The sequence below is a fragment of the Dendrobates tinctorius genome, unplaced genomic scaffold, assembly GCF_039654945.1.
Source record: "Dendrobates tinctorius isolate UK_male_01 unplaced genomic scaffold, ASM3965494v1 ptg000064l, whole genome shotgun sequence".
Lineage (NCBI taxonomy): Eukaryota > Metazoa > Chordata > Amphibia > Anura > Dendrobatidae > Dendrobates > Dendrobates tinctorius.
This window is the reverse complement of record NW_027361732.1, coordinates 16387207-16403221: the sequence shown is the minus strand read 5'-3', so window position 1 is coordinate 16403221 and position 16015 is coordinate 16387207. Positions and strand designations below refer to the sequence as shown.

At 45.6% G+C, this 16015-nt stretch overlaps 1 protein-coding gene across 1 annotated transcript in view; it reads left to right on the top strand.

Moving 5' to 3' along the window:
• Window positions 1-16015, top strand: part of CNMD (chondromodulin) — a 125066-nt gene that overhangs the window by 79859 nt on the left and 29192 nt on the right. The window contains exon 5 of the mRNA XM_073580344.1: window positions 12424-12577. Coding sequence (XP_073436445.1) covers window positions 12424-12577 — 154 coding nt within the window. The remainder of the gene's footprint in view (window positions 1-12423; window positions 12578-16015) is intronic.

Genomic DNA, 16015 nt, shown 5'->3' with positions numbered 1-16015 from the left:
CAGCCTCTTTACACTGCAAGATTATCATGAAATGAGCTTTTCTAGTAACTCTCGTTCATAATAAACTTAATTGTAACTTTGCATTTTTTATTTGTAATCCCAGAATTGCCAAATTAACTGTTGTCACTAGCTGGCTCTGTTGTAATGTATAAATGTTAAAGGGTTTGTCCTCTGCTAGGACAACCCCTTCTTGATCAAAATGTTTGGTCCCAATAAAATAAAAACGCCTATACTAGCCTACCATGCCGGCGACTTTCCCGGAGTGTCGGCATTTGCTGTCCCGGGACTCCCGTGCAGTTGTTGTGACTAGAGTTGAGCGACTTTGGTCGGATCGGGTTTCGTGAAACCTGAATGAAACAAAATTTGAGTCGGATGAAACTGGTCCGACTAGGGCAAAAAAAGTCGGAGTCTCGTCCGAAACCCGACCCCAATGCAAGTCAATGGGAAATAAAAGTCGGCATTGTGCGGATGACATTCATCCACTCAATGCCGACTTTTATTCCCCATTGACTTGCTTTGGGGTCTGGTTTCGGACGAAACTCCGAATTTTTTTGCCCAGTTGGACCAGTTTCATCCGACTTAAATTTTGTTTCATTTGGGTTTCACGAAACCCGATCCGACCAAAGTTGCTCAACTCTAGTTGTGACCAATCAGCGCTGGCATCACTGTACCCACCTTCGGACAAATCGAAGAGGAAGAGGAAGTCCGGACTGTAGTTGATCTCTGACTTCCTCTTCATGCTCAATTTGACAGAAGGCGGGGACAGTGACGCCGACGCTGATTGGGCACCAGCATCATGTGTCACAACAACAGCACGGGAACCCAGGGAGAGCGAGTGCCCACACTGCGGGAACGACACCAGCACAGGAGGTGAGTATAAGCTTTATTATTTAAGGGGGCCAAGCGAGGGGTATGAGAAGAAGTTGTCCAAGTAGTGGACAACTTCATTAATAGTAAGAAGTGCAATCAACATGTAGCTGAAGCCTCCTGCAGTGCAAGAGTGGCCTGGAGAAGTAAAAGGACATAGAAACCTTCAGGGAGATTTTTTTGCTTAAATGCATGTGTTTCAGCTAAAACAGTAGAAGATTTCATTAAGTACCTTGCCTTTATGCATCAGAGTAAACCCATCAGAGAGCTTGTTTCTTACTACTGAATTTATAGTCTTATCTTTCTTCTTCTGAACAATATATTAAACCAAATTACAACCAGAGAAAAGTTGAATTTTGACATGGTTATAAAACAGCTGTGAAGATCATTCGGGACAGATTATGCTTACAAACCTTGCATTCATAGCAAGTTCACTGACAGATGTACTGTTAACTAGAGTTGAGCGAAACGGGTCGAAAAAATTCAAAAGTCGCCGACTTTTGGCAAAGTCGGGTTTCATGAAACGAAACCCGACCCTAGGATGAGGTCGGCGACTTACGTGCCAAAGTCGCGTTTCAAAAATTTGTTTTGCGCTCTTTTTCAGCCAATCAGGATCCACGGACACTGTGGGCAACGTGATGACATAGGCACGGGTCACCACCATCTTTCAGAAGGGCATGCAAGTGATTGGCTTGCTTTGGTGGGCGTCACAGGGGGTATAAAAGGGCGTGCACGCCGACCGCCATCTTACTTCTGCCGATCTTAGTATAGGGAGAGGTTGCTGCTGATTCTGTAGGGAGAGCGTTAGGCAGGGAAGAAGACAAAAAAACTGCTTCTGCTGCTAGCGATTTGGCCTGCACAACACACCAGTCACTGTGTGTGCAGTGCAAGGGGAGGCTATATAGTGGTGTATCAGTGGTGTTGGTTGTTGGGCTGCCTTTTAAGGCTTCCTGACAGGCTGGCATTGCTGTTTACCCACTGCTCCGCAAACTGCTTTTTTAAAAGCAATCCCAATTTTTTTTTTTTGTCCTGCTGAGAAGAAAAAAAAACTGCTTCTGCTGCTAGCAATTTGGCCTGCACAACACACCAGTCACTGTGTGTGCAGTGCAAGGGGAGGCTATATAGTGGTGTATCTGTGGTGTTGGTTGTTGGGCTGCCTTCTAAGGCTTCCTGACAGGCTGGCATTGCTGTTTACCCACTGCTCCGCAAACTGCTTTTTTAAAAGCAATCCAATCTCCCTTATCCTCTAGTCACTTTTGTCACAGCTGTGCCATCGAGCCTGTCACATAGCGCTCAGATATTCATTGGGCCTCACACAATCCAAAAGTGTCCACTGTCCAAAAGTGTGTGCAGAGATTCAAAATCTCCCTTATCCTCTAGTCACTTTTGTCACAGCTGTGCCATCGAGCCTGTCACATAGCGCTCAGATATCAGTGGGCCTCACACAATCCAAAAGTGTCCACTGTCCAAAAGTGTGTGCAGAAATTCAAAATCTCCCTTATCCTCTAGTCACTTTTGTCACATCTGTGCCATCGAGCCTGTCACATAGCGCTCAGATATCAGTGGGCCTCACACAATCCAAAAGTGTCCACTGTCCACAAGTGTGTGCAGAAATTCAAAATCTCCCTTATCCTCTAGTCACTTTTGTCACAGCTGTGCCATCGAGCCTGTCACATAGCGCTCAGATATCAGTGGGCCTCACACAATCCAAAAGTGTCCACTGTCCACAAGTGTGTGCAGAAATTCAAAATCTCCCTTATCCTCTAGTCACTTTTGTCACAGCAGTGCCATCAAGCCTGTCACATAGCGCTCAGATATCAGTGGGCCTCACACAATCCAAAAGTGTCCACTGTCCACAAGTGTGTGCAGAAATTCAAAATCTCCCTTATCCTCTAGTCACTTTTGTCACAGCTGTGCCATCGAGCCTGTCACATAGCGCTCAGATATCAGTGGGCCTCACACAATCCAAAAGTGTCCACTGTCCACAAGTGTGTGCAGAAATTCAAAATCTCCCTTATCCTCTAGTCACTTTTGTCACAGCAGTGCCATCGAGCCTGTCACATAGCGCTGAGATATCAGTGGGCCTCACACAATCCAAAAGTGTCCAGTGTCCAAAAGTGTGTGCAGATATTCAAAATCTCCCTTATCCTCTAGTCACTTTTGTCACAGCAGTGCCATCGAGCCTGTCACATAGCGCTCAGATATCAGTGGGCCTCACACAATCCAAAAGTGTCCAGTGTCCAAAAGTGTGTGCAGATATTCAAAATCTCCCTTATCCTCTAGTCACTTTTGTCACAGCAGTGCCATCGAGCCTGTCACATAGCGCTCAGATATCAGTGGGCCTCACACAATCCAAAAGTGTCCACTGTCCACAAGTGTGTGCAGAAATTCAAAATCTCCCTTATCCTCTAGTCACTTTTGTCACAGCAGTGCCATCGAGCCTGTCACATAGCGCTGAGATATCAGTGGGCCTCACACAATCCAAAAGTGTCCAGTGTCCAAAAGTGTGTGCAGATATTCAAAATCTCCCTTATCCTCTAGTCACTTTTGTCACAGCAGTGCCATCGAGCCTGTCACATAGCGCTCAGATATCAGTGGGCCTCACACAATCCAAAAGTGTCCACTGTCCAAAAGTGTGTGCAGATATTCAAAATCTCCCTTATCCTCTCGTCACTTTGGTCACAGCTGTGCCATCGAGCCTGTCACATAGCGCTCAGATATCAGTGGGCCTCACACAATCCAAAAGTGTCCAGTGTCCAAAAGTGTGTGCAGAAATTCAAAATCTCCCCTGTCCTATAGACACCTTGTACCTTGTTTTACATTACTATATAGTTTGTTGGATTTTGTCTACATTTCTACCAAAAATGAGGAAGGCTGGTGGAAGAGGCCGTGGAATTGGGCGGGGGTTGGCAGCTGGTAATGATGGTGTTGGTGGTGGATCTGATGGTAGTGGCAAGAGCAAAATAGGACCGAATGCAGGAGGTGCTGACCCTGCGTCATCGTCTGGCTACATAAGGCCTCGAACGCTTAGTTTTCTAGGAGTTGGCAAACCGCTTTTAAAGCCAGAGCATCAGGAAAAAGTTTTGTCTTACATTGCTGACTCAGCCTCCAGCTCTATCGCCTCCTCTTCTTCAGTTGTAAAAAGTAAAAGCACTGAGTCGTCATTGGAGGCTCATGTTCATGAACCACACCTTTCCTTGTGTCCTTCACCCCAACCAAGATTGAAGGATGACGCAGGCCATACTACTGATTACTCCATGGAGCTGTTTTCACATACCATGCCTGGATTATCAAGTCAAATGGTGAATTACCCAGGCCAAGATGAATCTGACATGGAGTGCACTGATGCACAGCCGCTGATGGATGATTCTGCTGGTACATTCACTCAGAGCACTACATTGTCCTCGCAGTGTACAGAGCCAGATTCTGACCCTGATGAGACTCAGGTGCCCCTTCCCGCACACTATACCACCATACACGATGACACAGAGGAAGGTGCACATGACATAGAAGAGGAGGTGATGGATGACCCAGTTGTTGACCCAGATTGTCATCCATTGGGGGAAGAGGGTGCTGCTTCCAATAGCTCAGATGAGGAGCATACACAGCAGACATCGACATCGCAACAGCTGTTATCTGGCAGGCCCGGAGCACTCCAAAGACAGGTTCCAAACATCAAAAGAGTTGCTGGACAGCTTGTCCAGAGGGTCAAAAGATCACAGCGTGCTAGGCCGCAAAATGTCTGCCAAAGTAGGAAGAGTGCAGTGTGGCACTTTTTTGAACAAAATCCTCATGATCAGGCCAAGATTATCTGTAAGAAGTGCGCAAAGACCTTTAGCCGAGGGAAAAATCTGAAAAATTTGAATACCAGTTGCATGCTTAGACATTTAACCAGCATGCACTTGCAAGCGTGGACACAACACCAAACCTCAAATGCCACATGTGCAACTGATCACAACGAAGGTAGTCAGCAACGCTACATTGTTTCCCCCACTGTAAGCCCACCGGTTAGCACAGCAGCAAATGTTGAGGTGTCGTTGCAAGACCACAGCAGTCAGGGAATCCCACTGTTATATCAACGAAAGACTGATTCTAGGCCATCAGAAAGAACACCAACTCCATCACCATCATCAACCCTCTCTCAGTCCACCCTGTCCACCGCTACTTCCACCATATGCAGCTCTCAAGTCCAGCTCACCCTCCCAGACACTATGAGTAGGTCAAGAAAGTACTCAGTCTCTCATCCGCGTACACTGGTTTGAACGCCCACATTGCCAAACTAATCTCGTTTGAGATGATGCCCTTTCGGTTGGTGGAAAGCACAGCTTTCCGCGAACTCATGGCCTATGCAGTACCACGCTATGACCTACCCAGTTGCCACTTCTTCTCTCGCAAAGCCATCCCAGCCCTCCACCATCATGTGAAAGACCGCATTGTCCATGCACTCAAGCAGTCAGTGAGCGGAAAGGTGCACCTCACAACTGATGCATGGTCCAGTCGGCATGGCCAGGGCCGTTACGTGTCCATCACTGCGCACTGGGTTAATGTGGTGGATGCAGGGTCCACAGGGGACAGCGGTGGTGGGACAGTGCTGCCTAGCCCACGGTATAGGAAACTGTTGGCTGTAGGCGTTCGACCCTCCTCCTCCTCCTCCTCCTCCAGAAGCGAAAGCTCGTCCACAGAGCGCAGTCGTACGAGCACTCCATCTGCAGCTGCCACTGTTGCACACGATGTGTCCCCCTATCGAGCAGCTAGTGGAAAGCGTCAGCAGGCTGTGTTGCAGATGATGTGTTTGGGCGACAGACACACCGCCGAGGTGCTGGCCGAGTACTTGAAGCGACAAACTGAGTCATGGCTGGGCAGTGTACATCTTGAGGCAGGCAAGGTAGTTAGTGATAACGGCCGTAATTTTGTGGCAGCCATAGCCCTTTCAAAACTCAGCCACATACCTTGCTTGGCTCACACCTTGAACCTGGTGGTGCAGTGCTTCCTCAAAAATTATCCGGAGTTAACAGCCCTGCTCCAGAAGGTGCGAAGACTGTGCGCGCACATCCGCCGGTCGCCTGTACACTCCGTTCGTATGCAGAAGCTGCAGCGATTGCTCCACCTTCCCAACCACCGCCTCATTATCGACATTGCAACAAGGTGGAACTCCACCCTGCACATGGTGGAGCGGCTGTGCGAGCAGAGGCAGGCCATAATGCATTTGTGGGAGGATACACGGCCAGGCACTTTGAGAGCAGACATGGAGTTGACAGGTGTGCAGTGGTCGAAGCTGAAAGACCTTTGTAAAGTCCTTCAGTGTTTTGAGGAATGCACACGGCTGGTAAGCGCATCCCACTTATGCGTCTGCTCATGCAAACTTTGACGCACCTTAAGGAGCAGGCGTCTGCAGCCAATGTTGATGAGGAGGAAGAGGAGGAGGGAATCCTTGATGACATTCAGCCATTGTCTGCTCAGGGACCTCTCCTGGACGAGGTGGAGGAAGAAGAGGAGGAGGAGGATGATGATGGGGATGATTACTTAGGGGAGGAGGATGCATCTCATGGGGCAAGTGAAAATGTTGGCGTGGCAAGGTCTGGTACAGGGTTTTTGCGTGACTGGAGGGATGTGGATTTGCCAGAAAGTGCTCCTCCACCCAGCACTCGCAGTGCATCATTGACACCGGGAACATTGGCCCACATGTCAGATTATGCCTTGCGGATCCTAAAAAGGGACCCCCGCATTGCCAAAATGATGAACGATGACGACTACTGGTTGGCCAGCATCCTGGATCCACGCTATAAAGGCAAATTACAAAACATCATGCCACAGGAGAACCTTGACCTAATATTGGCTAATAAACAAGCAACTCTGGTAAATCGGTTGCTTGAGGCATTCCCAGCACACAGCAGCGGTGATGGTTCTCACACGAGCCGTACGGGCCGGGGGCAGCTTGGCAGAGGTGTTCGTGGTGCACACAGCAGAAGTGGCGTTGGAGACAGGGGTTTCATGACAATGTTGTGGACTGATTTTTCAAATACCGCTCACACAACTGGTAATACTGCATCGATGGAAAGTGACAGGAGACAGCAGTTGTCAACTATGGTTACAAACTACTTTTCCTCCCATATCGATGTTCTCCCACACAGGTCATTCCCCTTTGACTATTGGGCCGCTAAACTGGACACCTGGCCTGAATTGGCCCAATATGCCTTACAGGAGCTCGCTTGCCCAGCTGCAAGTGTGCTATCGGAAAGAGTCTTCAGTGCAGCTGGATCAATCCTGACAGAAAAAAGGACCCGTCTGTCAACCCAAAATGTGGATGATCTAACCTTCATTAAAATGAACCACGCATGGGTTTCCAAGGATTTTGTCCCACCTTCCCCTGATGACACATAGGGTGACAGAAAAATGGCTTGCTTTGGTCCACCTCTTCCTGGTACTTCACCTATTTCGCCTTTTGCATCAGCTGAATGTCCAACATCAACATATGCCACTTTCTAAAACTCCCTAACTGTGCTGCCTCCCCCCCCCATGGCCGGGGTCACCACCTACCGCACGACACCGTGCGAGTGCCGTTGCCCTGGACAGGTGGGTAGGCCGACTCTTGGGCGCGGGCACTGGCACAGGGTCCCTCATAGTGCAATCAAGTGTCTCTGACGGTGGTGGTGCACACCCGCCGTCAGACACACCGCTGTACTATGAGGGGCCCAGTGCCAGTACCGACGCCCACGAGTGGGCCCCCCTTGCTTGGGCAGGGCCCCAGCATTTGCAATCTTTACCTCTCCCTGCTCCTCCGCTGTGTAATCTGGGCCGTCAAATCCATACTGTGCCTGACACCGTCTGAGCCTGCCTCCTGAGACATATATTTTGAATTTGTACGCTATCCATACATGTTATCCAGGGATACGGTACCCTTTCTAACCTTTGTGCAATCATGTGCAATCCATACTGGGCCTAACACCGTCTGAGCCTGCCTCATGCTGTATAGACATATATTTTGAATGTGTACGCTATCCATACATGTTATCCAGGGATACGGTACCCTTTCTAACCTTTGTGCAATCACGTGCAATCCATACTGGGCCTAACACCGTCTGAGCCTGCCTCATGCTGTATAGACATATATTTTGAATGTGTACGCTATCCATACATGTTATCCGGGGATACGGTACCCTTTCTAACCTTTGTGCAATCACGTGCAATCCATACTGGGCCTAACACCGTCTGAGCCTGCCTCCTGAGACATATATTTTGAATGTGTACGCTATCCATACATGTTATCCAGGGATACGGTACCCTTTCTAACCTTTGTGCAATCACGTGCAATCCATACTGGGCCTAACACCGTCTGAGCCTGCCTCATGCTGTACAGACATATATTTTGAATGTGTACGCTATCCATACATGTTATCCAGGGATACGGTACCCTTTCTAACCTTTGTGCAATCACGTGCAATCCATACTGGGCCTAACACCGTCTGAGCCTGCCTCATGCTGTATAGACATATATTTTGAATGTGTACGCTATCCATACATGTTATCCGGGGATACGGTACCCTTTCTAACCTTTGTGCAATCACGTGCAATCCATACTGGGCCTAACACCGTCTGAGCCTGCCTCCTGAGACATATATTTTGAATGTGTACGCTATCCATACATGTTATCTGGGGATACGGTACCCTTTCTCACCTTTGTGCAATCACGTGTAATCCATACTGGGCGTTAGAACGGCTGGCGAGCTGTTAAGCAAGCTACAGCACCTGTCCAGACAAGTACAGGGATTCCCTAGCGAGGAGACTTATTTGATTGTTTTCAATGTTGGGACAGCAGTTTTTGGGGAGCACTATACTCTGGAGAATGATAGATGGGGCCCACCATACACTGGAACATTCCAAAGGTGGACATCAGACACTGGAGCAGCATTTACAGGGCCCATTATACACTAGAGCATTAGAAATGGGGCCCATTATGTTTGGAGCATTATTTGGGCCCATAAGACAGTGGAGCTTCATCCATGGGGACCAACATATACTGTAGCATTATGTGGAGCTCATCATATACTGTTTCAAACATTATATGGGACCAATGATTCTGTATGGAGAAATAGATGGGCCTCGTCATGAGATGTAAAAAGTGAGGTATTTTTCATTGGACTATACCGCTATTTCTCTGCCGTATCGGAGCATGATGAGTTGTGGTATGTGTTAAAGGGGCGCTCTTTCGCCCAGGGCACATGAAAACCTGGAGCCAGCCCTCCCCCCCCACAGTTTGTAGCCAAATAACCCCCATTTTTCAGTGCGTAACTTGTATTATGAAGTTAATTAAGGTTGGCAAGCTTAAGAAAGAAGAATTGATGCTTTTGGCATTCAAATGGGCACTGTAGGTGTGTTTCCTGTCCTCCTCTCACTGCCGACTTTTATTCCCCATTGACTCACATTGGGTTTCATGTTTCGGGACGACCCCGACTTTTCCCTATAATCGGACGATCTTGCTCGACCCGACTTTTGGAAAAGTCGGGTTTCACGAAACGAAACGCGACCCTAAAAAACCAAAAGTCGCTCAACTCTACTGTTAACTCTTCCTATAGTCTTTTCTGTACTGTGATACATAAATACAATTGAGATCCATTACTTATTTATTATGCTTGCGTCATGGCTATAGCACCATCATTATCCGCAGCGCTTTACATACATCATCATCACTGTCCCCATTGGGGCCCGCAATCTAAATTCCCTATCAGTATGTGTTTGGAGCATGGGAGGAACCAGGCAGAATAGGAAGAAACACATGCAGACACGAGAGAACATACACTGTGTCAGAAATTTAAAATTCCAGTGCAGAAATTCCAATGTCCTTATTTTCTAAGAAAACACAGAAAAAGAACGAGTCAGAAGAGAATTTAGCAACATAATGATGAACAAAAATCATAGTTTGGAATAAATTGGTGTCAATCTTGTGCAAACTCGGAAGAAAAAAAAACATGAATAGACGTAAACCAAAGAAGAATATTTTCTATTATGTCTGGGTGCACAAGGCGTCATGTTCTGATCAATCGTATACACATATTGTACAAGGATAACGGCAGGGATGAAAAACAGTTTAGCCAGGAGTAGGATCGGAGTCCTGCGAAATCTTGTATCTTTGTCACTGTTCGTTCCTCAGTCCAGAATAAAATGCCCCCGAGTAAATTTCAATCTGGAGTCAAGAAGCAGAGACCAAACGTGGCAGCGGGCATTTTATAGTCAATGGCACTGATTCATCATATTTGGGGGGTTTTAACTCACTTCTAATGCTTGTTTTGTAGTATTCATTGCCAATTTTTTGCTTTAAACTCTAAGTGCTGCACAATAAAATGTATCGTACTTTATTTTTGAGCCTTTAAATGCAAAAAAAAATCACATATTTAGTAAAATGGTGCAAAAAAAAAGGAATCAAAATATCTGGCATGTGTAAAATCACTTTGGGGGGCGGGGTTACCTCTATAATGGTCATACCTCAGTAAATATCTATCAACTCTGAAGCCCTTACCTGGTGGCTATCAAATCTAATTCTCTGACAAAAAAAAAAATCAATGTGACCACAGGGTTCTGTTACGTTTTCTGATTTTTCAACCATTATACTTGTGCAACGTCTGGTGCATTTTTTTTCTCTTGCGTGTAATTCTTTCCAAATGATCACATAATGATATGTACAATGGCGTTATTGGTCCCAAGAATTCTTGAGTGGGAATTCCTGATGGCCAACTAGCATATCTAGTGAAATAAGAGTTATCTTTATGGACTATTATAAATCCCAAACTGTAATGTCATGGAATAGTAATCATCAGTGTTAAGTTTGTACATATCACAGGTGCAACTAATATAGTCTGTGTAGGGCTTGAGATAGACTTCTCGTTCTTCACCATAAGGCCGGGGTCAGACATGCAAGAAACTCGGACGAGTCTCGCACATCAATACCCGGCACTGCCGCTGGGACTCGGGAGCGGAGCGTGTGGCTGCATAGAAATACATGCAGCCGCACGCTCTGCTCCCGAGTGCCGGCGGCAGTGCCGGGTATTGAGGTGCGAGACTCGTCCGAGATTCTCGCAAGTCTGATCCTGACCTAAGAAGTATTAAAGCATGAAGAATTGTTTCTGTCCACATTACTATACAAGTTAGGGCTCACTGAGCCATCAGCTTTTCGCATACAAGTGCTATACGTGAATTTCATGGACAGTCCTTATACCCATGATAGTCTACAGGGTAGATCACATGTACGATTTTTTTTTTCTGTCCGAGTGGTCAGCACAGAAGCATAGAGGCCTATCCAATATTGATTTAAGTATCTGATCATAATTGCCAATGCAAGTCTATGAGTCTGTCACAAAATTAGACAGCACACGGATGGCATCAATTTTCCCAGACTGTTTGATATGAGGAGCTTGAGAAACCTCTTTTTCCATATGAGAAAAACCTGCTGAAGGATGAAGCTTTTCTTGTACAACAGAAATAGCAGGAAAAAAAAATATTTCCCTACCTTCTCCTATCTAGTAGGCCGTGAAAAATGGACAGCACTTGAATGGAATCCAAGCAATGTCATTTTTTTTCATGGACCCATAGAATTGCATTGTAAATTTTGATCCGACACTTGGACATGTTTCTGCGATTTTGCGTATATCACTCAATCCACATAACAATTTGACATGTGAACATCCCCTATAGACTACACTAGGTAAGAGATCAATAAGGGAAAAACGGATAGAACTCGTATGTGAAAAACAGATGTGTGAATGAGCTCTAACGAAGGAACCGTGAAATGTGTTGTTACAATATATACAAAGAACCTTATGGCGGTAAGGAAAAAGAGTGAATCTGTCATCTTTATCCTTAGTAACAATCTATTATCTGAAGCAGTATATTTAAACGTGAAAAATCACAATAACCGCTGCACACGCTCGTCTAGAGCACACTCACATTAAGGTCAGTCCACAAGGATTGCCACCGCTGAATACTTCACGTAGAGACTCATGTGGCCTATATTCTATCAGCTCATATTTCATTTTTAAAGTATGCTGGTTTAAATTTATAGATACAAAATCAAGACCTAGTTTGAGAAACAGTGTTACACTTTACTTAAATTTCCATTTGCATAAGTGGAAGATAAGAAATAAAACCCTTTGCTCTCTTTGAGAAATGTGCGCCCCTAATATCAGCACACAAACACTTACATCACACATTAATAATAAACTAGTCAAATAAACTCCAAGCATTATACACACGTACATATTGGGCTTTATAGTTTACATGTCTTCTATATACGGGCAGCACGGTGGCTCAGTGGTTAGCGCTGCAGCCTTGCAGCACTGGGTCCTGGGTTCAAATCCCATCAAGGACAACATCTGCAAGGAGTTTGTATGTTCTCCCCGTGTTTGCGTGGGTTTCCTCTGGGCACTCCGGTGTCCTCCCACACTCCTAAGACATACTGACTAGGGAATATATAGACAGTGATGATAATGTGTGCAAACTGTAAAGCGCTGCGGAATATGTTAGCGCTATATAAAGATTATTATTATTATTATTATATCTCGCCAGGAAGATGAAGTCATGCCAGCTAAGTTTGATGAAAATTCTCTTATCTGGGTGGCTGCAGACCAGCCTGTAAAGGATAACAGCTTCCTGAGCACAAAGATCCTGGAACTGTGCGCAGATCTTCCCATCTTCTGGCTCCAACCAACATATCCCAAAGGTGAATATTCCATTTATAAGCTTTCCAGAGCTAAACTACCTCTGCAAGTGTCTTCAGTATTGATAGCATCAAGAACTCAACAGGAAAATACTAATATAGCTGGTAGGATGAGCATTCACGTACAGAAAACGTGTCCGACTGTAGAGCCCATCTGGATATTCAGTCATTTCACTGCCCTACAGCGACAAACAAGTTTTCATGTAAAGATGCCCTAACATGAGGGTGGTTTAACTAAATCTGTGTATATGTGTGTTAATATACTCAACTACAGCCAGTTTCTCCAGCATACAGCGCCATTCCGCTCCTTTTCTCAGTGACATCACCGCTCTCCCAAACTCTCTGAGTCATGCTGCTCTACGTGACCCGGACACGGGTTTTAGGCTGAGTTCACATGTCGCGGTTTTTTCGCGTTTTCGCGGCAGCTTTAAACGCGCAATTTTGCCACGAAAAAAAAGCATCCCATGCAATCCTATGGGATTCTGCAATGCTGTGCTAATGCTGCGTTTTTTTCCGCAGCTCATTAATTTAGCGGAATCGCGGCGATTCCACCCACATAGGAATGCATTGTTCTGCTTACTTTCCGCATGTGGCTGTGCCCACCATGTGAAAAGTAAGCAGAACATTTGCGGATGGTACCCACGGTCCGGAGGAGAGGAGACTGTCCTCCGGGCTCTGGGTACCATATCCCTGTAAAAAATAGAATTAACATAAAAAATATTGTTATTCTCACCTTCCGGTGTCCCGCGCAGCCTTCCCGCCTCTCTCCACGCTCCCGATCCCAGTAATCCTTTGCGAGAATAACCGCGATGACGTTGCGATCTCGCGGGAGCGTGACGTCTCGCGGTCATTCGCGATGACGCCGCGGGAGCGCAACTTCTCGCGGTCATTGGCACAAAGGATTACTAGGACCGGGAGCGTGGAGAGAGGCGGGAAGGCTGTGCGGGACGCCGGAAGGTGAGAATAACAATATTTTTTATTTTTTACATTTTATCTTTTACTACTGATGCTGCATAGGCAGCATCAGTAGTAAAAAGTTGGTCACACTTGTCAAACACTATGTTTGACAAGTGTGACGAACCTGTCAATCCGTTCTCCAGATCGCTTGAAAAACTCTAGCATTCTGCAAGCTAATTGCGCTTGCAAATCGCTAGTTTTTCCACGGGAAAATTGCAGGAATTTAAAATGCGATTTTCCCGCGGAATGGAATGTCGGAATTCTCGCGGTAACTTCCGTGAGAGTTCCGCTATGTGTGAACGTAGCCTTACAATGTAAGTCTATAGAGTTTCAGAACGAGACGCCATAGGCTTACATTGTAAAGAGAATACAGTGACTCGGAGAGTATGAAGAGTAGTGACATCACTGAGAAGAGGAGCCGAACGGCGCTGGACACCGGAGAGAGTTGCGCATGGTGAGTACACTAATACACAGAAAATAAACTTCATGGGAAGGCTTCTTTAAAGTGAAATAATTTTTAAAATTATATCTGCCATTGTAATTTTTACTGGTGTTTGCTGCCATAGGTTCGCTGTAGATCTCTAAAGTCTAGCAGTGCACATAGGGCATTACATGGATTCAGCTGACTAGGACTTGCCATGGTACACAGAGTTTTCTTCATCATGTTAGAAGATCTCAGTATGTCAAACATAGCTAGGTACGGGCCACTAACCACATCTACTGGCTTAATGAACTGATGCAATTTCTTGCAGTTATTTTACTATGATTCTCACAGCTGACACCCACCATTAGGTGCCAGGAGCGGTCACAGACCGCTCCCGGCACTTTAACCCCCAAAATACTGCGATCAAACAAGATCGTAGCATTCCGGAAGCTGGCACAGGGCTGACCACCCCTATGCCTTTGGATTGGAGACCCCACGGCGTGATGCGTCGACCCGATCGTTGCCATGGTGAGCTGATGTCGTCACGACGACATCCAGGTCACCAGAGCAAGGAAACTTGTTGATCATGCGCAGTGTATGATCAGCAAGTCTCCCTGTCAGTGCAGGGTTGGCAGCTTCCATGGCATGCAGATGCTGCTTCATCTGCATGCTATCGAAAAGATCAGCCTGCAAAAAATGATTGTCCCATAGTGGGACAAAGTTAAAAAGTTAGGAAACGTAAAAAACAAATTGTAAAAATATTTGCAAAAAAATAATAATAATAATAATAATAATCAATATATATTCTATCACTAAATAAATATTTGAATGAAAAAAAAATCTAAACAATAAAAGTACACATATTTGGTATCACCGCGTCCGCAACGATCCGACCTACAAAACTGTCCCACTAGTTAACCCCTTTAGCGAACATCATTAAAAAAAAACAAGGCAAAAAGCAATGCTTTATCATCATACCGCCAAACAAAAAGATGGATATAAATAAACAAGGTACCGCTGAAAATGTCATCGTGTCCTGCAAAAAACGAGCCACCATACAACTCCATCAACGGAAAAATAAAAACATTACAGCTCTCAGAATAAAGCGATGCAAAAATAATTATTTTTTCTATAAAGCAAACAGCGGCAAAACATTTAAGAAAATATAAATTAGGTATCTCTGTAATCATACTGACCCAAAAAAAAACCTGCCTTATCAATTTTACCACACACAGTATGGTATAACCCAACCCCCCCACCCCAAACAAAAAGAAATTCATGAATTGCTGGTTTTTGTTCATTCTGCCTCCCAAAAATTGGAATAGAAAGCGATCAAAAAAAGTAATGTGTCCAAAAATTGCACCAATAAAAACATCAACTCGTCCCGCAAAAAAAAAGTCCTCACATGACTCTGTGGGCCAAAATATGGGAAAATTATAGCTCTCAAAATGTGGTGATGCAAAAACTATTTTTTGCAATAAAAAGCGTCTTTTAGCATGTGACAGCTGCCAAGCAAAAAAAATGCTATAAGGCCACATCCTGATATTTCCGGTACTGGAGATGTCAGTGTCCGTGTGTGTAATACTTGTGGAACACATGTGGCATGCGTGTGCCGCATCAGTACCATAAGGACAGGCGCCAGGGAAGAATCGCTACAGTAAGCGCTGTTCCCTGGCACCAGGTGTGAACAAGGCTCTCATCATTCTCCCTTGCTCTGCCGGCGATCGGCGAGATTAGGGGAGAATGGTGAGAGTTACATTTAAGTAATAAAAGAGACAGCAAGCAGCAGCACCTGATGGGACTATTACTCCCATCAGCCTACCCATGCTGCTGCTAATAACAGAGACAGCAGGAGCGGCGGATAGAGGAGTATTCATCTGCCGCTCCTGCGCTGTAAATACGGAAATTAAGAAAAAATAGAGTGGGTCCCCCCCATATTTTCTAGAACCAGCCAGACAAAACTCACAGCTGGGGGCTGCAACCCTCAGCTGTCAGCTTCAGCAAAGCTGGTAGGGGTCCCTACGCTGTTTTTTTTTTTTTTTTTTAAATAATTTTAAAAA